Genomic DNA, 20,142 nt, shown 5'->3' on the forward strand with positions numbered 1-20,142 from the left:
AAATATTATCGTTCTTGTTATCTTATCCCATCACTTAAAAAGGATCAATAAACACATCTGAAAGAAGGACAAATAAACACAATCATATTTTTCTCTTTTCGTATATTTGTTAATTCTTTAAAAATCCACTGCCAGAATGTATTAAAGTCTGTATATATTAATATTGTACACTATCAAGATAATTTAACCCCAAATGCACTCATTCACCATTAACGAAGGTATCAAAATTATATATATAAAATTAACAAAAAGTTTTCACCTAAAGCAAATGGAGCACACTATGAATACCTGGTAAGGGCTGTTGAATAATTTTCTCCATCTCATTTACAATCTCTTGCCGAACTCTGAAGTCCTCATCTGAGATGCCCTGTTCGTTTGCTGCCTGGATGAGAGTGAAACTCAGAGCAGCCAGCTGTGCAGGCGAGGGCGGCGGCAGCGCCCGCAGCTCGTTCTCCTCCTGCTTCTCCTGAACAATGGAGGGATGATGTCGTTAAAAACTGCAATTTTAGAGGAAAGGCTATCTCTTACTGCTATATTGGAACGTGCTGGTTGCTGTTTGTGTCCTGACCAACACTTCCAAAGGCAGGAACTCTGCCTGGCCTAACTGGCAATACAATAGTGTGGTCCCAGGAATGAGAGCAGATGCTCAGTGTTTAAAACAGAAAATGTCATTTCACAGCTGGCAGCTGGAGAGGGAATCTTTTGTATTCCATTCCTGAACCACATTGTCTGACAGTTCTGAAGTAGAATTCAACCAAGAAAATAAAAAGCTGTAATTGTACATCATAAAAGTAACTGAGCTGGAAAAGTCACATGGATTTTTTCAGAGTGGATTCTACTTGAAGGAAAGTTATCAAAGGCAGAAAAAGTATTCCTAGCTCCAAGGAAATTTTATAAGTTGAGTCCCATTACTGCTTAAACAGCTGGTTCCAGAAAGTACTGGATTTAGTGCACCCATCCAACAGCAAGAACATGTCAGATGCATCAAGTCATTTGGGACTAAGCACAACAACCTCTTGTTCCATGAATTCATTAAATGCATGAAAGATATGACTGAAATAAATAATAACTATAAAATAAATATGCTCTAAGAAAACACAATACAGTATGAATATGTTTTAGTTCTAGGCTGCATCTCTCAACTCTTCTGTTCTCATCTGAACAAAATAAGTGTAAGAAAGAATATGAGCATTTTAAAGTAGTATAGGGTTTTTTTATGTCATCACATTAGGATTTTTCTTGAGTTGGGAAACCACAGTTGCTGCTGAGTTTATTTGATTGCCATGTATCTCACAGAGATAGAAACAGGAGCATTTTATGCAGTAACATTTAAGACAGTTACAAAGGTATCACCATGATGCTGCACAGAAAGCTATCTGGGGTAAGTGTTAAAAAGTGAAACTGCTCACTGTCCTCCAGAATTCCATTCAGTGCTAAAGAAATCTCATTGCTCAATTCTCATCTTCATGCCCAGATGGAAAGCATGGCAAGGAAGCATTTATAGATCAATCATAGGACTGGCTTGTTTTTTAAAGCATGATGCAATTTATGAGACAGTGAGAGAAGCTTTACAAATAGTCACTGACCATAATGTAAAAATGTTACTTTCTGAGATTTAATGGATTTATGGCATTTGGAGTCTTCCAGGTGATGACTTGCACACGTTTTAGAATTAGAGCATTAATGAAAAACAGAAGTATGGCAAGAAATCCATGGAAACATGTGAAAGTAATTTGACTGAATTTTGGAGAATGGTTATAGAAAGAGTAATTTTAACCATCTAAATGACAAAATCCAACATCCTGGGTAATCTGTAGCTCTTCATCAGCATTTACAAAAATGGGCTGGCAAGAAAATCTGTGCACCTTTTATTGGATTTCTTGCATGTAACAGCTCTTTAGAGCAAACCATAGCACCATGGTATCTGACAAGGAAACTGGTTTTCTCTTTGTAAGCCTTAGAACTATTTTTCATATTAAGTACATTAATAAACCCAGGGTGATTATGAATTAACTGAATCCTTCCCTCCTGTAACTCTTCTAAACTTCACAAGTCAGCCAAAGTATAAAAAACCATAAAACCAACATTCCCAGCCCCACCTCCAATCCCTACTACCAATGGCATTATTTTCAGAGAACAGAAAAACTGAATATATATTTTGTGTAATACATATTTCTCAACTAAGTTACCTTTCATTCTCTTACTAAAAGCATGACGAACTGCTCACTGCTCAGAGCCACTAATTCAGAAGCAATGACCAAAACTGTCCTTTCCTCTCTGCCTGGACAAATCATCAAGCCCTTCCTCTTAAACAGAAAACAGAAATTTGTAGATCTCTGCTCAGCATACAAACTTTCACCTAAATGAACATGATCAAAGAAAACAAACCACACAACAAAAAATTTTGATTTCAAAAACAAAATTAAAAAAACAGAAGAGTATAAGAAAGAAAAAAGTAGTCATAATTTTGTTAACTTACCATTATATTTTTCTTATGACGTTTTTCCTTAATATGCTTGTGGGCTCCCTGGATATTTTCAATGTGGACTAAGCAGAGCTTGCATAGATACTGACAGTTGGTGTATTCTGGGGAGCGCTGAGGAAAAATTGCCATAGATTAAAACCAGTATTTCTAACAGTAGTGCCTGAAAAACTCAATTCTTTGAATAATAATAATAAACTATTATGTAACACTTTTAATGTAAAGGTGCTTTGCAAACATTAAGCAATCTTCAAAAAACAAACAGAAATGGATTTTTACCTGTATGACAAGAGGGGAGAGTGACGGAAGGAAGTGGGATGACTTGAGAATTACATTTCTCAGTAAATTCAGTGAGGTAAGATTACGACTGAGGAGTTTATGCTTCTTAAGGCTGACCTAAAGACCAGTAAGCTATTCCCCTGTCAGGTGAAGCTTTTAATTACTGGCTAAACCTCAGCCTCTCCCTGCCTTTCCCTGATGAGGAAATGGCAGCAGCTCAGCTGCGTCCTGCTGTGCTGTTGTGTCACACGCTGCTGGCTCTGCCCAGTTAGAAAGGGTGTGGCCAGGCAGCCTGGGGAACACAGCCACTTCCCAATCACTGTGCTCAGCCAAGGTGGGCTCCTCCAGCAAGGCCTGATGCTATTCCAACTCTGATGGATGCTCTGGAGTGCTCAGAGTTGTGATGGATGCTCTGCAATGCTCAGAGTTGTGATGGATGCTCTGGAGTGCTCAGAGCTGGGATGGATGCTCTGCAATGCTCAGAGTTGGGATGGATGCTCTGCAATGCTCAGAGCTGGGATGGATGCTCTGCAATGCTCAGAGTTGGGGTGGATGCTCTGCAATGCTCAGAGTTGGGGTGGATGCTCTGCAATGCTTAGAGCTGGGATGGATGCTCTGCAATGCTCAGAGTTGGGATGGATGCTCTGGAGTGCTCAGAGTTGGGATGGATGCTCTGGAGTGCTCAGAGTTGGGGTGGATGCTCTGGAGTGCTCAGAGTTGGGGTGGATGCTCTGGAGTGCTCAGAGTTGGGATGGATGCTCTGGAGTGCTCAGAGTTGGGGACACTTGCAGAAGAAACACCTTTTTGGACACAGAGCCTGGCAGAGATGGAGTACACAAATGGAGAGTGGCCCCTGGGAGATCCCCAAGTGTGCAAGAAGCAGCCAAACACCCAGAGATGGTGGGGAAGAAGGGAAGCTGTTTTCCCAGGGTCCATGAGGGGATACCATGGAGTTTATTCAGCCAGGAAACCATTAAGACCTGCTGGACTCAAAGGCAGAGAGGGCTCTGCAAGAGAAGGGGCGGTTCCCAAATACTTCACTTTATCTGTCTCATCCTGCAATTTTATCTTCTTGCTCTAACAGATCACAGCTACAGAGATGGGAAACCTTTTGAAAAGCTCACTACAGAAACAAAAGGGTTAAAAAAAAACAATTTAGATTTTCTCCAGATCTGTTAGACTTTTCCAATAGCTGGGTGAGAAAAAAAACTACTTTCACATTTTCGTCCTAATTCTAACACATCTATATTTACTAAACCCAAAAAGTATACTTAAAACACCAGATGTTTAAACAGTGACACAACAATGAATGAACACCATTTTAAAACACTGAGGTGGATCACAGATCAGTTAAACAAATTTGACTTACCACATGAAGACCTAAACCACTGTTAAATTTGGGCAAGTTTTTCCATTTACCACTTACTGAGTTTGACCTTTTGCTTTTGGAAAAAAACCAGTCTGATACTCCCCAGCTACAGAGTAAATTGAAATTTAAAATATTGCTTTAATTACCAATTTTTTTAACCCTATTTTCTCTAAGACAGGTACCTAGTAAAATGAAATTAAACATCCATTTGGAAAACAACCTACAGACAGTTACACCTGGTGACATGGGAAGATTCAAGTATTTGATGTCTGATGATTGAAATAGATAAAAAATATTTTACCATTCTTTTATAATAAAGTGAGTATCAGCAGTAAAAGTATTTCTGAAAAGTTTTGTGTTTCTTTACAATATTGGTCTGCAGTATTATGCTAATAGATGTTGCCAGGAAGGCTGAATCATGTAATAACTTATATTTTGCCTTTATTGTGAAGACTTTTCAAGTCATCTAATTATGCTTTAATCCAATGAAAATGGCAAAAACTCAAAATAACAAGACAGAAAAGTTACAGACCACTACTTGTGTAAGATAGATGCATCCTAATAAGCCAGGTCTCATGAAATTTGTCCTTGGATACTCAAGGAGCTAATCTATAAGAGCCAACTGTATTTTAAAGAACTCACAGAGAATGGGAAGGTTCCAGATCATCAGGAAAGAGAAACTTAAGAATATCTTTAAAGGGCTAAATAAGATGAACCAAGGAATTAGACACCAGTCAGAATTAGCATTCAGAAAAATACTGTAATCAATTTTTAATAAGCACATAGGGAAAAAACAGGTCAGAGGTGACAACCTGATCTGCTGCAAACAATTGCACTAACCCAATCTTAGGGTTGCTTTTTTAAAGATCAGTCACAGCTCTTCAAGAAGCAGCAGCAGCAGACATTGTATTTGAATTTTACAGTCTTTGTCACTTGTCATAGTATCAGTCTCAGAAGGAGACCATAAACACTACCTAAATAAAGAACAGTAAGGTGGGAGCAAAACTGCTGAGAGAACTGAGAGAACTGTCCTCAGAGCACTCCTACCTAGAAGCATGTGCCAAGTGTTCTTCAGCAGGGGTCCCTGTGGGGGCAGAAATATCCACACTTTTGTTGAAGAGGTAGGAAATGAAACAGAAAGTGTGCTGACTATAAATGTAAAAGATACTGACTTGGAAGAGGATACAAAAAATGTAAAATGACAAAAATTCAGATATCAAAAAAGTTAAAGAAATTGAATAAATAACCCCCAACTAAATAATATCACAGCAAAGTATCATTCCTTAGGTATTATCAACTGCAAAACATAAAGGGCTGGGAACACCTGATGGACCAATTCTTAAGGAAAGGCCATGGGAATCATTGCTGGTCCAACTTTAAGCCAATATTCTACTGCTGCTGAAAAAGCAGAGATCCTAAATGAAAATGCCATATTTCAGAGAGATGAAGTCAGCTTTCCTCTTTGTATGTAAGACTTCAGCTGGAATTGCATGTCCAATTTTGAACCACTTACACAATGGGTGTCAAGAGAAAAGCAACAAGAATGAACCAGGAACTAAAAACCCTCAGGACCAATGAACAAAGAGAGCCTAAAGAAGGTTTGACTGCAGGAATGGGAATGATTTTCCTATGTGCACAGTGTTATGAAAAAGAAGAAATAAACTTTTGGTTATTTTCCTAGGACAACATATGAGGGATTAAAATGCTTCCATAAGATATTAACAAAATCTTCTGGGTTACCTACACTGGCTTCAACATTTGTGTCACTAGAGATAATATTAAGAACAATTTAGGTGAACATTTTTAAGCAGTCATCTCCAATATAGCAACTGAGACTGGTGAGAGACACTAAAGAAAGCTCAAGGTTCTTTTTAGTCCTGCATTCTCAGTTTCCAGACAACCAGACTTAAACCTTATAAGATAAAATCTTATTTAAATACTGGAATTGTAAACGTTCAGATCTAGAAAATTAAAATTGTTCTGCAAAGGCTACATGTGCCACGAAAGGAACACAAAGTTTCTAATCCATATAATCTGCCAGGATGAACAACTAGCCAAATAGTGGAGACACTAGTTTAGATCAGAAAGTGACTCATTATTAAGAAGAAAGAAACAGAGGCAGCAGGCTGTAGTAGAAACACCACCCAACCAGAAATATGGTGATGATAATGAAAGAGGACACACATTTTCTTTTTTATCTGATAAATAACCCAACCTACTTTTTCAAGTCGGGAGATATAATCTCTTTCCAGACGTTCTTCAGCTTGTTTCAATCCTAGTTGCTGTTCAACTGTCAGATTAGATTCATCAATAACACCAGTGTTTTCTAAATAATCCGCTTCCAATGCATGTTCTTTTGTTGATTCAGAATTCTTTATTTTACCTAAAGCAAGAAACAGTTACTTTCTTAAGAGTCATTCAAGGAGAGGAAAAGTGAAAATTAGAGTACAGAGCAGCTAAGAACCAGACACAAATTAGAGTTACATTCCAGTTTTTTATCCAAACACTGCCCAAGATCACCTTAAACATTAAAACTGTTCCAGTAAGTTAAGCAGTATTTTAAAAGGACTTCAGAGACTAATCTGCTACTAAGAGTGCTGTCAAAAACACAAAATAAAAAGGTAGATTAATTCTGTGTTTCAGTCAAATTCACAGTTTCCTCAATTGTTCAAAGCAAGAAAGGGTTTTGCCGTCCAGAACGGAGTAAACAAGATCCCCATGCCCTACTGTAAAAGAAACAATAAATATTAGGCATAAAATTACTGTACACAACGCATTTTGTAGGGAGGTAAATCCGAGATTTAGGTTCACCCAAATGACCCCACAGAGGCAGGCAGCAGGCAATGCCAGCCCTGAGCCTGGAAGCTGCTGGAGTCACCCCTGAACGCTCCGTGACACCTCTCTCCCACTGAGCTCTGCAACGCTGCTGCTCCCAAAAACTCAGCCCAGTGCCACGGGGCCAGTTCCTCCACATGCCTATGCATTGGTCACAGGCCACTCATCTCTGCAAACATCCACAGCAAATTATTCCAGTCGCTTTTACATAAGCAAAACTGAGGGTTATTTGTGCTTTGTCTTTTCTTCTCCTTTTTCTTCCCTTTCAAATGAGATCGGTGCCCCCAGACTAGCAAGGAATCAAAGCTGAGTAAGTTTTCAAGTCCTGGTTTCTCAGTGACAGATGGTCCCCACAGTACATAATGGGGGTCTACAAAGAGCTGACTGATCACAGGATGCTGCCACTTGAATTTGTTTTTCCTGTTAAACACTATTAAGACAGCTAAAAAACCACACACTTTGTTATTTTCCTTGTATTTCCATACAAGCAACTGCTGCAGCTGTGGGAAATACTTCAAACAGAAGGTCTACACTGGCTGGCATCTTAAAACAGTATTTTCATTAAAGAAAAAAAGCATTCTAAAGAAGTGTGACAAATTCTGAGCTATGGAATTAGCCTGGTGAGACAAAGCTTGATCAATATATTTAATTTTGACATTGAAAAACATCTGTAAGAAGTGCACACTCACAAGGGTAACCACTGATGGATGACAGGTATTCCAGAGCTCCCTAAATCAAAAAGCCACCTGCCAAAGCCTACTCAAAACATTTTTAGTAACAAAAAGAGCACAACAGTCACAGAAAAGAAGTAAATATTTCCCCTCTACATATAATAGGAACTTTCCTTGCCCATTTTCCCCCTGATCTTTCTGAAAAGAAGTAATAACTGGCATTTCCCTAAGTGGCAATGATATTACAAAGGGTTCCCCCTTCCTAAGACACTATATTCACAAAATTGCCTAAAACCCACGCACATTAAGTAGCTTACAAAGATGTTTAGGTCTTAGGCATAAGAAAAAAGGACAGCTATTATCATAATCTCTTGTTCCCTAAGCAATATGCTCGTATGAACATCATGTTCTTTCTAAATGCAACCAGCAACTTCGTACATGTGAAAAAAATAACACCAACAGAAACATTTCAAAGCCCATTTCAGACTGTCAGCATTGCACCAGAAGAAAATGGAATAAGGCAGTGTTAACTAATACTCACTGAAGTCATCAGGCTTATGCTCCATTTTTCTTTGATCTGCAGCAGTCTTACCAGGATCACCAGCCTGATCAACAGTAGTCTTCAAAATATGAACTCCCACTGGATTTTCCAGCACCAGTTTCCCTTTCTGAGTAGCTGTTAAGCTTTCCATACTGACCCCATTCCCTGAAACATGGGAGCCTGGAGCGTTTTCTCCCACTAGTTGGGATTTTGTCTGTTTCACGTTCTCCATTGCTGATGATAAATTAGAAAATTTTTTTCCTTTTCCATGACTTCGATCCTGAACACTTGATCCCAAATCTTTAGTTCCAGGAATACAACTATTTACTTTGCATGATTTATTTTCTCCTTGTTTTTCAGAACAAACATCATTTTGTTTACTTTTTCTGCTGCTATTCCCACTTGGAGAACTTCTCCCGACATCCTTCACAGATTTGTCATTTCTATTATATTTATAATTTTGATTAATTGTAACTTTGACTGTTTTGCCTTCCTCACAGACAAGACGGACAGACTTCCTTGGGTCATGATTTCCATTCTTTGAGCTCTTGGCCTCTTCCATTATAGTGAAGACCTGCTTCTCCTGTCTCGAGACCGCTTGAAGTGCAATTCTTCAGCAATTTGCCGTTGATTTTAAATCCTCTGTGCAGGCAAGGATCGTAGCTGATTGTCTACTGAAGAAATAATGAGAAGACATTTTTAAAAACTAAGGAAAAAGATAAATCTCTATGCAGACAGGACATTAAATAAACTTCTCTAAAGGAAGGTGTTAATATAAATTATTATAGGAAGCATATTCCTCCCACAGGCATAAGTATATTTTCACAATACATTTCAGTATTAAAATAAAACTCATGAAAACTTTGATTATTTTGATTTGTATTTAAAAGACAAGGGCTACGAAGAGACAAAAAAATGGCAGAACATGCTAAAAAACACTCAATGATAAACCTGCCAACAGCTTGCTTTTTTCTGTCCTTCCTATTTCTGGCTTTCTGAACAAAAACAAGAACCAAGATGTCTGCAACTACACTGGGGAAAAAAAGAAAAAAATTAACACATCTAAAAAGTACCACTCAATAAACGCACAGCTCAAATTAGCCACTAGAGGAAACTAATTCAGTTTCCAGCTAGCAAGCTCCATTTTATTAACTGATTTTAAAAAGCATTTAGAGATATAGCTCAAAGTGTTAATAACAAACCTGACCAATCACCTGCACCTCCTATTTTCATATAAATTAACTGCCAGCAATTAAGTAAGATTAAAAAAAACCAAAAACACAAATAGTAAATATTTTGTTTAGCTACAGATTAACTTTCCTCATCTAAACCTCAGGCCTCTAGGTGGTATATGATCATCTGAGATTTATGTTGGAGACAACTCAAAGGTTGTGCTTCCAGTGGGAGGGGGTACAGCACAAGTGGGTCTGTTTGTAAGGAATTAGTTTTACTAATAGAGAAAATGAAGGCAAGATCTGCAACAAGAAAATGGATTTTTTTTCTTTGTAATAACATTTAGACAGCAATTGAAAACTCCGAGAATGAAGCATCAGACAAAGAAGAAAACTATTTTTTTAAAACTATAACAAAATATGGCATGCAGAAATTCTCTTTCCTGTCCAGCTGCATATTTGCTAGGTAAATGCATGACCCATGGAAATTTCTGGGTTTTAAAGAACCCATCCCTTACCATTTAGTGAAGAAAAAAAATAATAGAAAAGTCTATGAATTACAGCTATTAAAAGTACACAGCATACTTTTGTACTTTAAAAACAAGAACCAGAAAAAAGGATCAGATTAAAATGTCGGCTTAAGAAAACAAAAACCAACAACCAAAAAAACCTTTCTGAATATTATCAGTATGAAGTACAGTATTTTTTTTTTCAGGCTATATAATACAGTTACTATCTCATTTTAATGAGACACAAATCAGAAAATACTTCAGGACACAAAGCATGTACTAAAAACAGTTATCTTAAGTCTCTATTGATATAATTGAAAATACATATCTTTCAAAGGTGAAAAATCAAAGAAACAAAGGCCACAAGAATTTTCCTGAAGATGCCGTTAGCATCAAGTTCTTTAGTAAAATATAAAAACTGAAGAAGAAAAAAATCTCCATTCGTAAATTCTTTCCAATGGATAAGTATTTTATCTCACAATTCAGTTAATATTGCATCTATTTTCTATTAAATACTGATTGCACCTGGTTCTTACTTCAAGATCAAAAGTCACAAAGATCAAATAATATTTGCCTTTGGATTGTAGCCAGTCTTTCCCATAGCAATTCTAACCAAAAAGCAGCAGGAACTCCTGCCCAGCTGTACCAGCACTGCTGAAGCCTCAGGGTGGTAAGGAGAGCCCAGGTCCCCCCAGGTTAGTTAAATTCAAGTTTCTCCAGTCCCTGACACCGGTACAAAGCTCTGCTCTAGAGACTGGGGCGCTGCTACAGCTCTGTACACCTCCCGGCCTTTAACCTCTACGGTGGGTTTGGTTTTTAATTTCATGTAACCAGAAGAGAAATGGCAACATGATTCTTTCAAATTCTAAACTAATCATGCTTTACTTGTTCAACCTTAGGAGGGGAGAAAAACTCCCCAAACCAACAAAGACCCAGCAATTCCCCGTTGAGCTGCGGCCGGGGGCACAGCGAGGGCAGCCCCAGGCTCGGGGGAAGCAGCGCGGGGCAGCCCCGGCTCCAGCCGGAGCCGCACCGCCCTTCCCTCACGGCCACCGCCGGGCTGCTCCCATCCCGCGGCTGCTCCTTCCTTCCCATCCCGGGGCTGCTCCTTCCCATCCCGGGGCTGCTCCTTCCCTCCCTGGGCTGCTCCTTCCTTCCCTGGGGCTGCTCCTGCTCATCCCGGGGCTGCTCCTTCCCTCCCTGGGGCTGCTCCTTCCTTCCCTGGGGCTGCTCCTTCCCTCCCTGGGGCTGCTCCTTCCTTCCCCGGGGCTGCTCCTTCCCTCCCTGGGCCTGCTCCTTCCTTCCCCGGGGCTGCTCCTTCCCTCCCTGGGGCTGCTCCTGCTCATCCCGGGCCTGCTCCTTCCCATCCCGGGGCTGCTCCTTCCCTCCCCGGGGCTGCTCCTTCCTATCCCAGGGCTGCTCCTTCCCATCCCGGGGCTGCTCCTTCCCATCCCGGGGCTGCTCCTTCCCATCCCGGGGCTGCTCCTTCCTTCCCTGGTGCTGCTCCTTCCCTCCCTGGGGCTGCTCCTGCTCATCCCGGGGCTGCTCCTTCCCATCCCGGGGCTGCTCCTTCCCTCCCCGGGGCTGCTCCTTCCTATCCCAGGGCTGCTCCTTCCCATCCCGGGGCTGCTCCTTCCTTCCCTGGGCTGCTCCTTCCTTCCCTGGGCTGCTCCTTCCTTCCCTGGGGCTGCTCGTGCCCATCCCGGGGCTGCTCCTTCCTTCCTCGGGGCTGCTCGTGCCCATCCCGGGGCTGCTCCTGCCCATCCCGGGGCTGCTCCTTCCTTCCTCGGGGCTGCTCCTTCCTTCCCTGGGCTGCTCCTTCCTTCCTCGGGGCTGCTCCTTCCTTCCCCGGGGCTGCTCCTGCCCATCCCGGGGCTGCTCCTTCCCTCCCTGCCGGCCACCAAACCAGAAAACCAATCCAGCCGAACATAAAGCTGGCACCAGGCAGGAGGAGCACGCCTGGCAATAACAAACAACTCGCAGGGTGGGGACAACTCCTGTTGGCACCACTTCCAGATTAAAGCTACCGTGAAACTCCGGCATTGGAGGAGAAGTGGGGCTGCGTTTTGGGGTTATGTGTCACGTTGTCAAATTTTGAAAGTAGGTTTTAAAAAAATCTGCAAAAATTATTCAAATTATTTTATCTCATCCATTCAATTAAATATTCAAAGAGAATATATAATCTTTAATCAAATGAGAAAAAGTAACTAAAGAAACTGCTAGTAAAAACTAGAACCGAGCTAATGATTTGAGTACTGTGATAGTGTTGCATATCAAGAATGTAATCAAATGTAAGTAGATAATGTTAAAAAGCATATATAGTCTTTATTCCTAAGAAATACGAATAAAGAGAGGTCATGACATTTCATAAGACAATACTCTGTATGAAATAAAAGTCAGCAGTTCCACAATGAATGCAGAATCTGAAATGCAAGTGCAATAATAATGTTGTTGAACTTTGGAGTCTCTTTTTCTTTGCTTTTGCTCTTTAATATGGAAATAATTTAGCTAACAAAAAATAATTTTAACTCCTGCAACATATTCAATAGCAACCAAATTACCATCTCACAACAAACTGCAAAACAAACCAACTAATAAAACTCAGTATGAAAAACAAAAAGAAACCTCTCCTGAACCCAGGACAGACACAAAAAGATCCTCCTCTGTCAGATATTGGCCATCAACATGACAGAGGGAGAGAGGGAAATGGGGAAAGGAGTGCCTCTAAAAAAAATAAGTTGGTTGGAAACAAAGCACTGGAGTGAAGTGAATCAGTGCTGAGGTGGCATCTTTGTAGAAACCTGGATGGCACCTCTTACAAGCTCAGGCTCATACCAAATTGCAAGACCTGGAATCAAAGCAGAATTTTCTCCCAGTAAGGCTGGCAACAAAACCAGTGTCTGCAAAATGGGGTATGATTAACCTGTTGAAACCAGTTTAGCATATTTCAATAATTCAATATCCCAGTGTTACATGGGACTCAGTTTACCCTGCTTTCTGAGTGTACAGTGCCAATTACTCCTCCGAAATCTAGCTCTTGGCTCTTTTTAGGAAAATTATCTGGCTGAAATACAACAGCTTGAGGTCAAATAAGATACCATCTGACCTTAAACTTCAGAAAAGTATAAAAATCTATACCTACCTACAGCAACCAATTTAAAAACGTTTAAATCAGCTTTGGCTAGAATTCATTTTCAGCTCACAAAATGAAGACATAAGAATGTTTCACTTTCATTTTTGCCAGTTTCTTTTGTTTCCTCCACTTTACAGACAAGCATTAGAAAACTCTGCATTTGAATTGCAAAGAATCAGACTACGGCTTACTTCCAAACAGGGGGGAAAAGAAAACCACCAAAAAACTTTCAAGAAGATATTTCTACCTCTTCTACCACTTCTTCCTCTCAAGTTGTTCCACTGTATTCAACTCCCTCAAACACATACATTTAGAGTCAGAATCTGACATAACAGGGCCTCTTCAAAGATGAAGGCCAAGTTAAACAGTGAGCTCTTGCCTTCTGAGTTGTTCTTTTGCAAAGCTTTTTTTAATAATTTCATTAACAGCAGAACTGACTCCACCTGGTTTCCTAGACGTTCACTTTGTGCTCCTCTGTCACACTCTCTATCACAGCCCCTTGGGCAAGCAGAGCAGACGTGCTGGAGCCCTGTCTGATTTGTAGCTACTCCCTACAAGGAAATGGAACTTCCTCCTGCTTCCCCCTCAGCAGAGACCTCTCCTCTGTTGAGGCATAATTATTCCAGAAAACAGACCAAAACTCAATGACCCTTTGCCATTACTTCAAATATGTTCTAAAATGTGGTCCCAACTGGCTGAAATGCCCAAAAGTAGGTACTACAGTGTAGAAAGGCAACTAAAGGGAAAGATGACAGGCTTTTAAGTTTTGTTTCCCTGGGGAGTACTAGATAAAATATAAACACAAAAAGTACTACAAACATAAGTGTTATCACCCTGTTTCTATAAAGCATTCCCTCCTTTGAGATATGGAGACTTGTATTTTATCCAAGACCTGCTTTTATCTCTCCCATTATGATTGTCCTTAAGCTCAAATCTCCCAGCCAGCCTTCCAACACTAAGTGGGGTGATTACCCTCAGAGCCCCCCTCGCCTCACTACCAATATAGCCCAGCTGAACTTCCTCAACAAAAATAAAAGGAAATTCTGCAAACAAAGGTTATAGCCACAGTCAGGAACAATAGGAAAGGTTGTCTTCTGCACTCTGCTCAGAGTGCAGCACAGGTGATGTCTACGGACAGCCCTAATGTGCTGGGGTGGGGGGGGTCTTTTCTGGGTCTTAGGCCCATTTTTCTGTCTGAGAACTCCTACAAACCTCTCCCATGTTCTTTGTCAATAGTTTTAAAAAAATTATCACACATTTATGTTTGATTCATGATGAAATAGACATAACTCAGTACAACCTACTATTCATGCTTGATGTTTTTCCAAAGTACTTAAAACTAAAACTATCAGAGATTACTGGCCACTAAAGCGCTTCAGACTCCACCAGCACTAAACCCATCGATATTCTTAGTAACAAACATAAGTGCTACACAGTGTTCCAGAACTCCCTCTTACTACAGGCTATAGAATTTATCCTGGTAAGGATAATACTGCCAAAATCTACCCAGAAGGAAGTCAGCACAGCGTACATAAACTTTAATGCACAAATCAAGGGTGCAACAAAACTGGCACTCTGGGCTCAGTGAAGACAGGAAGCTCTGATGCTGTATTTATTATGTGGAAGATTGAAAACATCTAAGGAGTAATCATTAGATATATAACTATGTATATATACATATGTAGAAAATACATAACACTGTAACAAGATGATATCTGATTTAGAGAAGTACTGCCGAATAAATGAAGTAACAAGAAAGGCTTTGGCTGATACAAAACTTAGTAACACAGGTATGTGCAAATATCTTACAATTAAATTTTGGAGTGAGCAAAATATGCTGGATGGGAGATCCATAAGGGATATGCTTGTTACAGACTACTCTGCATTGACTCACTGTTTTTTCTACAGCACTGTATGACTCACTGGGAAGGTGAGAAAAACTAACGTCACCCAACACCAAGAACTGGGTACCTCTTTCTGACCCTACTACTGCTGCTGCCTCCCGTGCCAAGCTCGGCACAGCTGTCCTTCTCAGCCACACTAACAGTCTCCCCCACCTCTCTATTCCATAGAGGCTCCTCATGCTTTTGCACATTTTGGTTCTGATGCTCTGTTTTACTGCAGCAGTTCTTTACACCTCAGACCCAAGTGCAGCGAACCCTGAAGAGGGGCAGCACCCGCCCCAAGTCTCCCCAAGTGCCGCACCATTCATGTGGGAGCAGAGCAGGAACTGATACGAGGGAGCTCGAACTTCAAACCCAAACACACACATCAGCCCAAGGACCCACGAGGAGGCTGGGGGAGCACAACACAGCACTGCACTGGTTTAGAGCCTTTCAGAGACTTCCAGAGGCCTCAGATGATCATAAAACTGGCTTAAATGGCAGCCACACACTGAAACTAATTTTTTCACCTTGATCTTAACCTTCCACTTATGCTCAGTGCTATGCTAAATGACAATACGCAGTATGTATTGTGGCACAGAAGTTTATCTGGATCTTGTATTTAAACAACAGTGAACCAGCCCATCACTCAAACTGGAATCCTTGAGGAAGGGATGGTCTTTGAACTGCTCCATACCAGCTGCAAACCAGTTCACAAACCACGGGGAAAGCAAACAGATCTTCTACCATACCCTTGTGCCTCTTCACCAGCATCCAGCACTTTCCCTACTGGAAGAAACACGCTGAAAATCACAACTCCAGGAAAGCTGTCAAGAACACAGCCACGCTCAGCGGACTGAGTCACAATCGTTTGTAACACAAAACTGATTCCAGACTCCTGTGTCAAGCTTTGCTGACACTGAAAACTAAAATCTGAAAGTTACTTCTTGCTGGCAGCAGTATTTCATGCATCAACAGAAATGAAAATAAAATCTAAGAACATCTGATAAATTGGGTTTTTTCCAAAGACTGCTGAAACCTTAGAATCAAAATTACAAACCAAGGATACAGTATGAGTATACATGCATGTATGCATGCATTTCTGTGAAAAAAAAAAAAAAAAGAGTAAAAAATAAATTCATGGACACTGTTACAAAATTTAGGTCTTTTGTATTTCTAAGTTAAATGATTTATCAAGCAATATCAAAATAGTGTTAATGTGCCAAAAGCACGAGAAATGTTGACTTTCACTGGATTGCTTCCATTGTGCAAATTAATCCACTAAGCAAACTGCAGGATCCTTCTTTCTCTGGGTTCTCAATACAAGTCAGTACCAGTATTGCATTATTTCACTAAGATAGAGACAAAAATAAACTTATTGTAGTAGAAATGCTTTGTAAAGTTTAAAAAGCCAGGACTGAACACAGAACATACTCTCAGGCAGTCAGACTGCCTTATGGTATCAATCCTGAAGCATGACTGACAAGCAGAGCCACAAGACAGTTAAGAGGAGCTCCTCAGGAATATCTTGCTTTCAAGCACAAGACAGGGAAATCCTGTCCCCCTTTCTTTCTCCCCACTGCAGCAATTCCCTTCAGAGGAAGAACTGGATAAATGCCCTGCACAGTGCAGGTGTCCCGGGGCATTGAGCACGTCAAGCTGAGGTATGAAAAGGAAGTCCCAGCTGTCCTCTGTGCAAGAACAGAACACAGGAGGAACTTTCTGATCCCTCTGTGTCTATCTTCTGGGAGTACATCCCAATATATCTCTTGGGAAAAGGTAATTTTACCACAAAATTAATTTTATGAATGTTTACACTAAAGTTAAGCAGAAAAATTATTAAAAAAAGCTCATTGCAAAATTGGTATTTGTAAAAGAGACCTCTTACTCCTAATATAGCATCTTCTGCCAGGTACTGTAATTAAGTCATAGCTCCATGGCTAGCTTACTTTTCTTGTCACGGAAATAATTATGTCATAACTACCTGGGGTCAGACTATCCAAAAAGCAACCACTGAAACTGGGAGCACAAGCCAAAACCATACACATGTATCCTCTATTTTCAAGCAAATGCAACGACACCTAAAACCAGGGCACAGTCCTCAGAAAGCCAAGTGACGTGGAGGTGGCATGGATATAAAAAAATTATTAGATCCATACTTAAATACAACTATCTTTTTAATGTACTAATCTTTACCTTAGCTTAAATGCGATTGCATTGTTTCTCTGTGTGTTATGAGCTCATCTTCCTTTGATATACCCAGAAACAACCCTAAAAGCCAGGAGGCCTCAGGTAATATGACACATTCAGCCAACTGGCAAATTGCAACATACTGCAAAAGCAGCAAAGTCGTTCAGCTGTATTTGTATACAAAATAAGCCAACAAAAGAGCACAACCACGTAGGCGAAGGGATGCCTGGGTGTCACTCCAGGCAGATCGTAATCCACGGCAAGGAGAACCTCTCGCGGCGGAGCGGGCACGGCTCTCGAGGGCAGCCCCGCACACGGGGCATTCTCCGCGGGCCTCGCCGGCTGCGGTGCCCTCTCCCCCCGCATTATTTAATTCCACGGGGCGTACGAACAACAAACCGCACGCACCGGCTCCGGCCCGGATGCGTCCCCGGCCCCCCGCTGACCTTGCGGCGGCCCCCGCGCCGCGGACCAGGCGCTTCCCCCGCCCGGGCGCGGGGCCCGAGGCCGCGGCGGGCCGTCGAGGCGGGGCAGGGCTGGGGCGGGGGGCGCCGGCGCGGACAGGACCCCCTGAGCCCGCCTCCCCCCAGGCCGCCGCCCCCGGACGCGGAGAGCCCCCGGGCCCCGGTACCTGTGTGCGGCGCTAGCGGAGCCGGCGCGGCGCCCCCGCCATGCCCGGCTGCGGCTGCTGCAGGCCCCGACGGCGGCGGCTCAGTCCGGCCCGGCCGCCATGTCAGCGGCGCGGTGCATTGTGGGGCGAAGGCGGGCGGGAGCGCCCCGAGGGCGGCGGCGCTGCGGGGCGGCGGCGGCGGCAGCTGGGACCGAGCCGGGCACGGTGCCCGCACCTCCCCGGCCCTGCCGGGGAGCCCCCCGTGCCTCAGAACGCCCCCTTTGCTGAGGGGGCGACTCGCCCCCCCTTCCCGTCTCCCCGGCGTTCAGGGCCTTTCTCCCTCAGTGCCACAGCGGCAGGCGGGGATGAGGGAATAAGCAGCATATTTTTTCTTCTTAATTACCCCCAACAGCCATCCTAGTTTTTCCCCTTGTTTCTCTTCCCAGGCCTCTTCTTCTGCATAGAATCAGCACGGTTGGAAGAGACCTTTAAGATCCCCCAGTCCAACCGTGCACCCCGTACAGTATCCCCACAGCCGCTATACCCACAGCACCCAGCGCCAGCTCCAGACGCCTCCCAAACACCCTCACGGATGGTGACACCATAGGGCAACCTATTCACTGCCTGACCACCCTCACGGGGCACAATTTTTTTTCTTAGTATCTAATCTGAATCTCCCGTGTCTCAGCGTAGAGCCATCTCCTCTGGTCCTGTCCCTGCAAGCGCGGCAGAAGGGGCCGGCCCCTCCTCAGTACACTCTCCCGTCAGGAGAGCGATGAAGGCATCCGCTGCCCAGGCCTGTGGAGCAGGGTAGGGCTCGCTGGAGCCCGGACATTGATCCCTGCTCCCCCAGGGCTTCTCCCCCTCCTCCTGTGCTCGGAGAAGAGCGGCTGTGCTCCGGTCACCTGGGGAAATGACTCCAGGCTCCCTGACCGTGGCTGTGCAGGTGGCCCCGGCAGCAGCCAGGGACAGTGGCTTGGCCAGCGTGTCTGCTGGCAGAGCCGCAGGTCTCGGGGGAGAAGAGCCAGCCTGCCGGCTCTTGGCAGTGCTGGACGGTGACCTAAAGGCGCTGGCAAGTGCTTGTCTGAGGCAAATCCCTCTGTGATCCAGTACTACCCCTTTTTGGCGGTGAAATGTCGTGTTGTTGGCACTTCCTAGCCCAGGCTAAGGAGGCCTTTCCAGGAAAATAAGGCACTAAAAGATCAGTGTTGAACTACAAAAGGGATTCAAAGGAAACTATTAAAAGTAATATGAATAGTAGTGTTAGAAACACTACCTCAGGGAGTCTGTGTAGGCACACAAAAGTTGCAAAATCTGTAATACAGGATTCTGTAATACTGACAAGACATACTTCTGAATGTATTGTGAAGTCAGCACAATCCTTAGAGGTAACCTGTATTTTTTTTTCTTTCGGTTCACTTGAAGTTCACACTTTACAAAATTAGGACTGGGTAGCTCAGGGTATTGCTCATGGGATTCACCTTTAGGTACATAGGCCAGTCCAGGACAGCAGCAACAGAAACAGCAGTGCTGCCCTGGGGACAACTGAGGTTAACTGGGTGGTGGTTCCAGCCTATTCCAATTTATTTGACAAAGATTTCTATTAGGTTTAGTAGGCCAAAGAGTAAATTGCAGAAGTAGCTAGATTATACTTGCTGCTGGATACAGTTCTCCTAGATCAACATTGAGACATGCTAGTGAGCAAACACACGCCAGTTTGCAAACCTGATTGGCATATTTCCTTCAAATAGTTGGATAGCCTTTAATATGAACTGGTAGAGCAGTTTGGCTCAGAAAACATGCACCAGTACAAAGCCAACAGCCTTTGACATAGTCTCTATCTCTGTGTTCAGGAACAATGCCTCCTTCTTTGCTGATGTTAAAGAATATTTTATGGCAGGGAGCAATATAGAAACATGGCACTAAAAGAGGAAGCAGAGTTCTACTGCCAGCGGGCCATTATTTAAAGAATAAATCATCAGTGCCAGTGATCAAAAATTTTCAGATTCTGGGCTCAATTTGCAGGAGAAAATATGACTCTGAAAGTGACTAAATTTTATCTAGAAATCAGAGATGATAATCATAAAGCTGCAGGAATTAGATTTTATAAAGTCCCTCTCTAGAGCAAAACTTGCTTTTTACATTGCAGTATGTGGCCTCATTTTTAGTCCTATAACCAAGCAACTAAAATATTATTCCTCAAAAATGTACATGTGTATTGTAGATTTGTTTTTTATTTTCTGACAAAAAAAAATCCACATTATGCTGATGATCAATTTTTTAAAGATTATTTTTAGAATTTACTAGGTTTTAAAAATCTTTTTAAATTGAAAAAACCTGTTCTCTTTCTCCAGATATTTCGGAAGAAACTCTAAATCTTCTTAGATAATTTACTTATAAAATGAGGAAATAAAACTTGACTGTCAGCTTGGTCAATAGTACAGCCAGGAAAGTATCCAGGAAAATAC

General features: G+C 42.3%; 1 protein-coding gene across 3 annotated transcripts in view; it reads right to left on the minus strand.

The window, feature by feature from the left end:
- The window catches only part of TUT4 (terminal uridylyl transferase 4), a 45,348-nt gene extending 27,549 nt beyond the window's left edge, over positions 1–17,799 (minus strand). For all 3 annotated transcript variants that reach the window (XM_059477884.1, XM_059477883.1, XM_059477882.1), the window contains exons 1-5: positions 17,696–17,799; positions 8,178–8,851; positions 6,350–6,513; positions 2,480–2,596; positions 289–466 (exon numbers count right to left, since the gene is read on the minus strand). In XM_059477884.1, the coding sequence (XP_059333867.1) occupies positions 289–466; positions 2,480–2,596; positions 6,350–6,513; positions 8,178–8,739 (1,021 nt within the window). In that variant the 5' untranslated portion in view covers positions 8,740–8,851; positions 17,696–17,799. The remainder of the gene's footprint in view (positions 1–288; positions 467–2,479; positions 2,597–6,349; positions 6,514–8,177; positions 8,852–17,695) is intronic.
- Between the last annotated feature and the right edge of the window lie 2,343 nt (positions 17,800–20,142).

This window comes from Ammospiza nelsoni, chromosome 9 (genome assembly GCF_027579445.1).
Source record: "Ammospiza nelsoni isolate bAmmNel1 chromosome 9, bAmmNel1.pri, whole genome shotgun sequence".
Taxonomy (NCBI): domain Eukaryota; kingdom Metazoa; phylum Chordata; class Aves; order Passeriformes; family Passerellidae; genus Ammospiza; species Ammospiza nelsoni.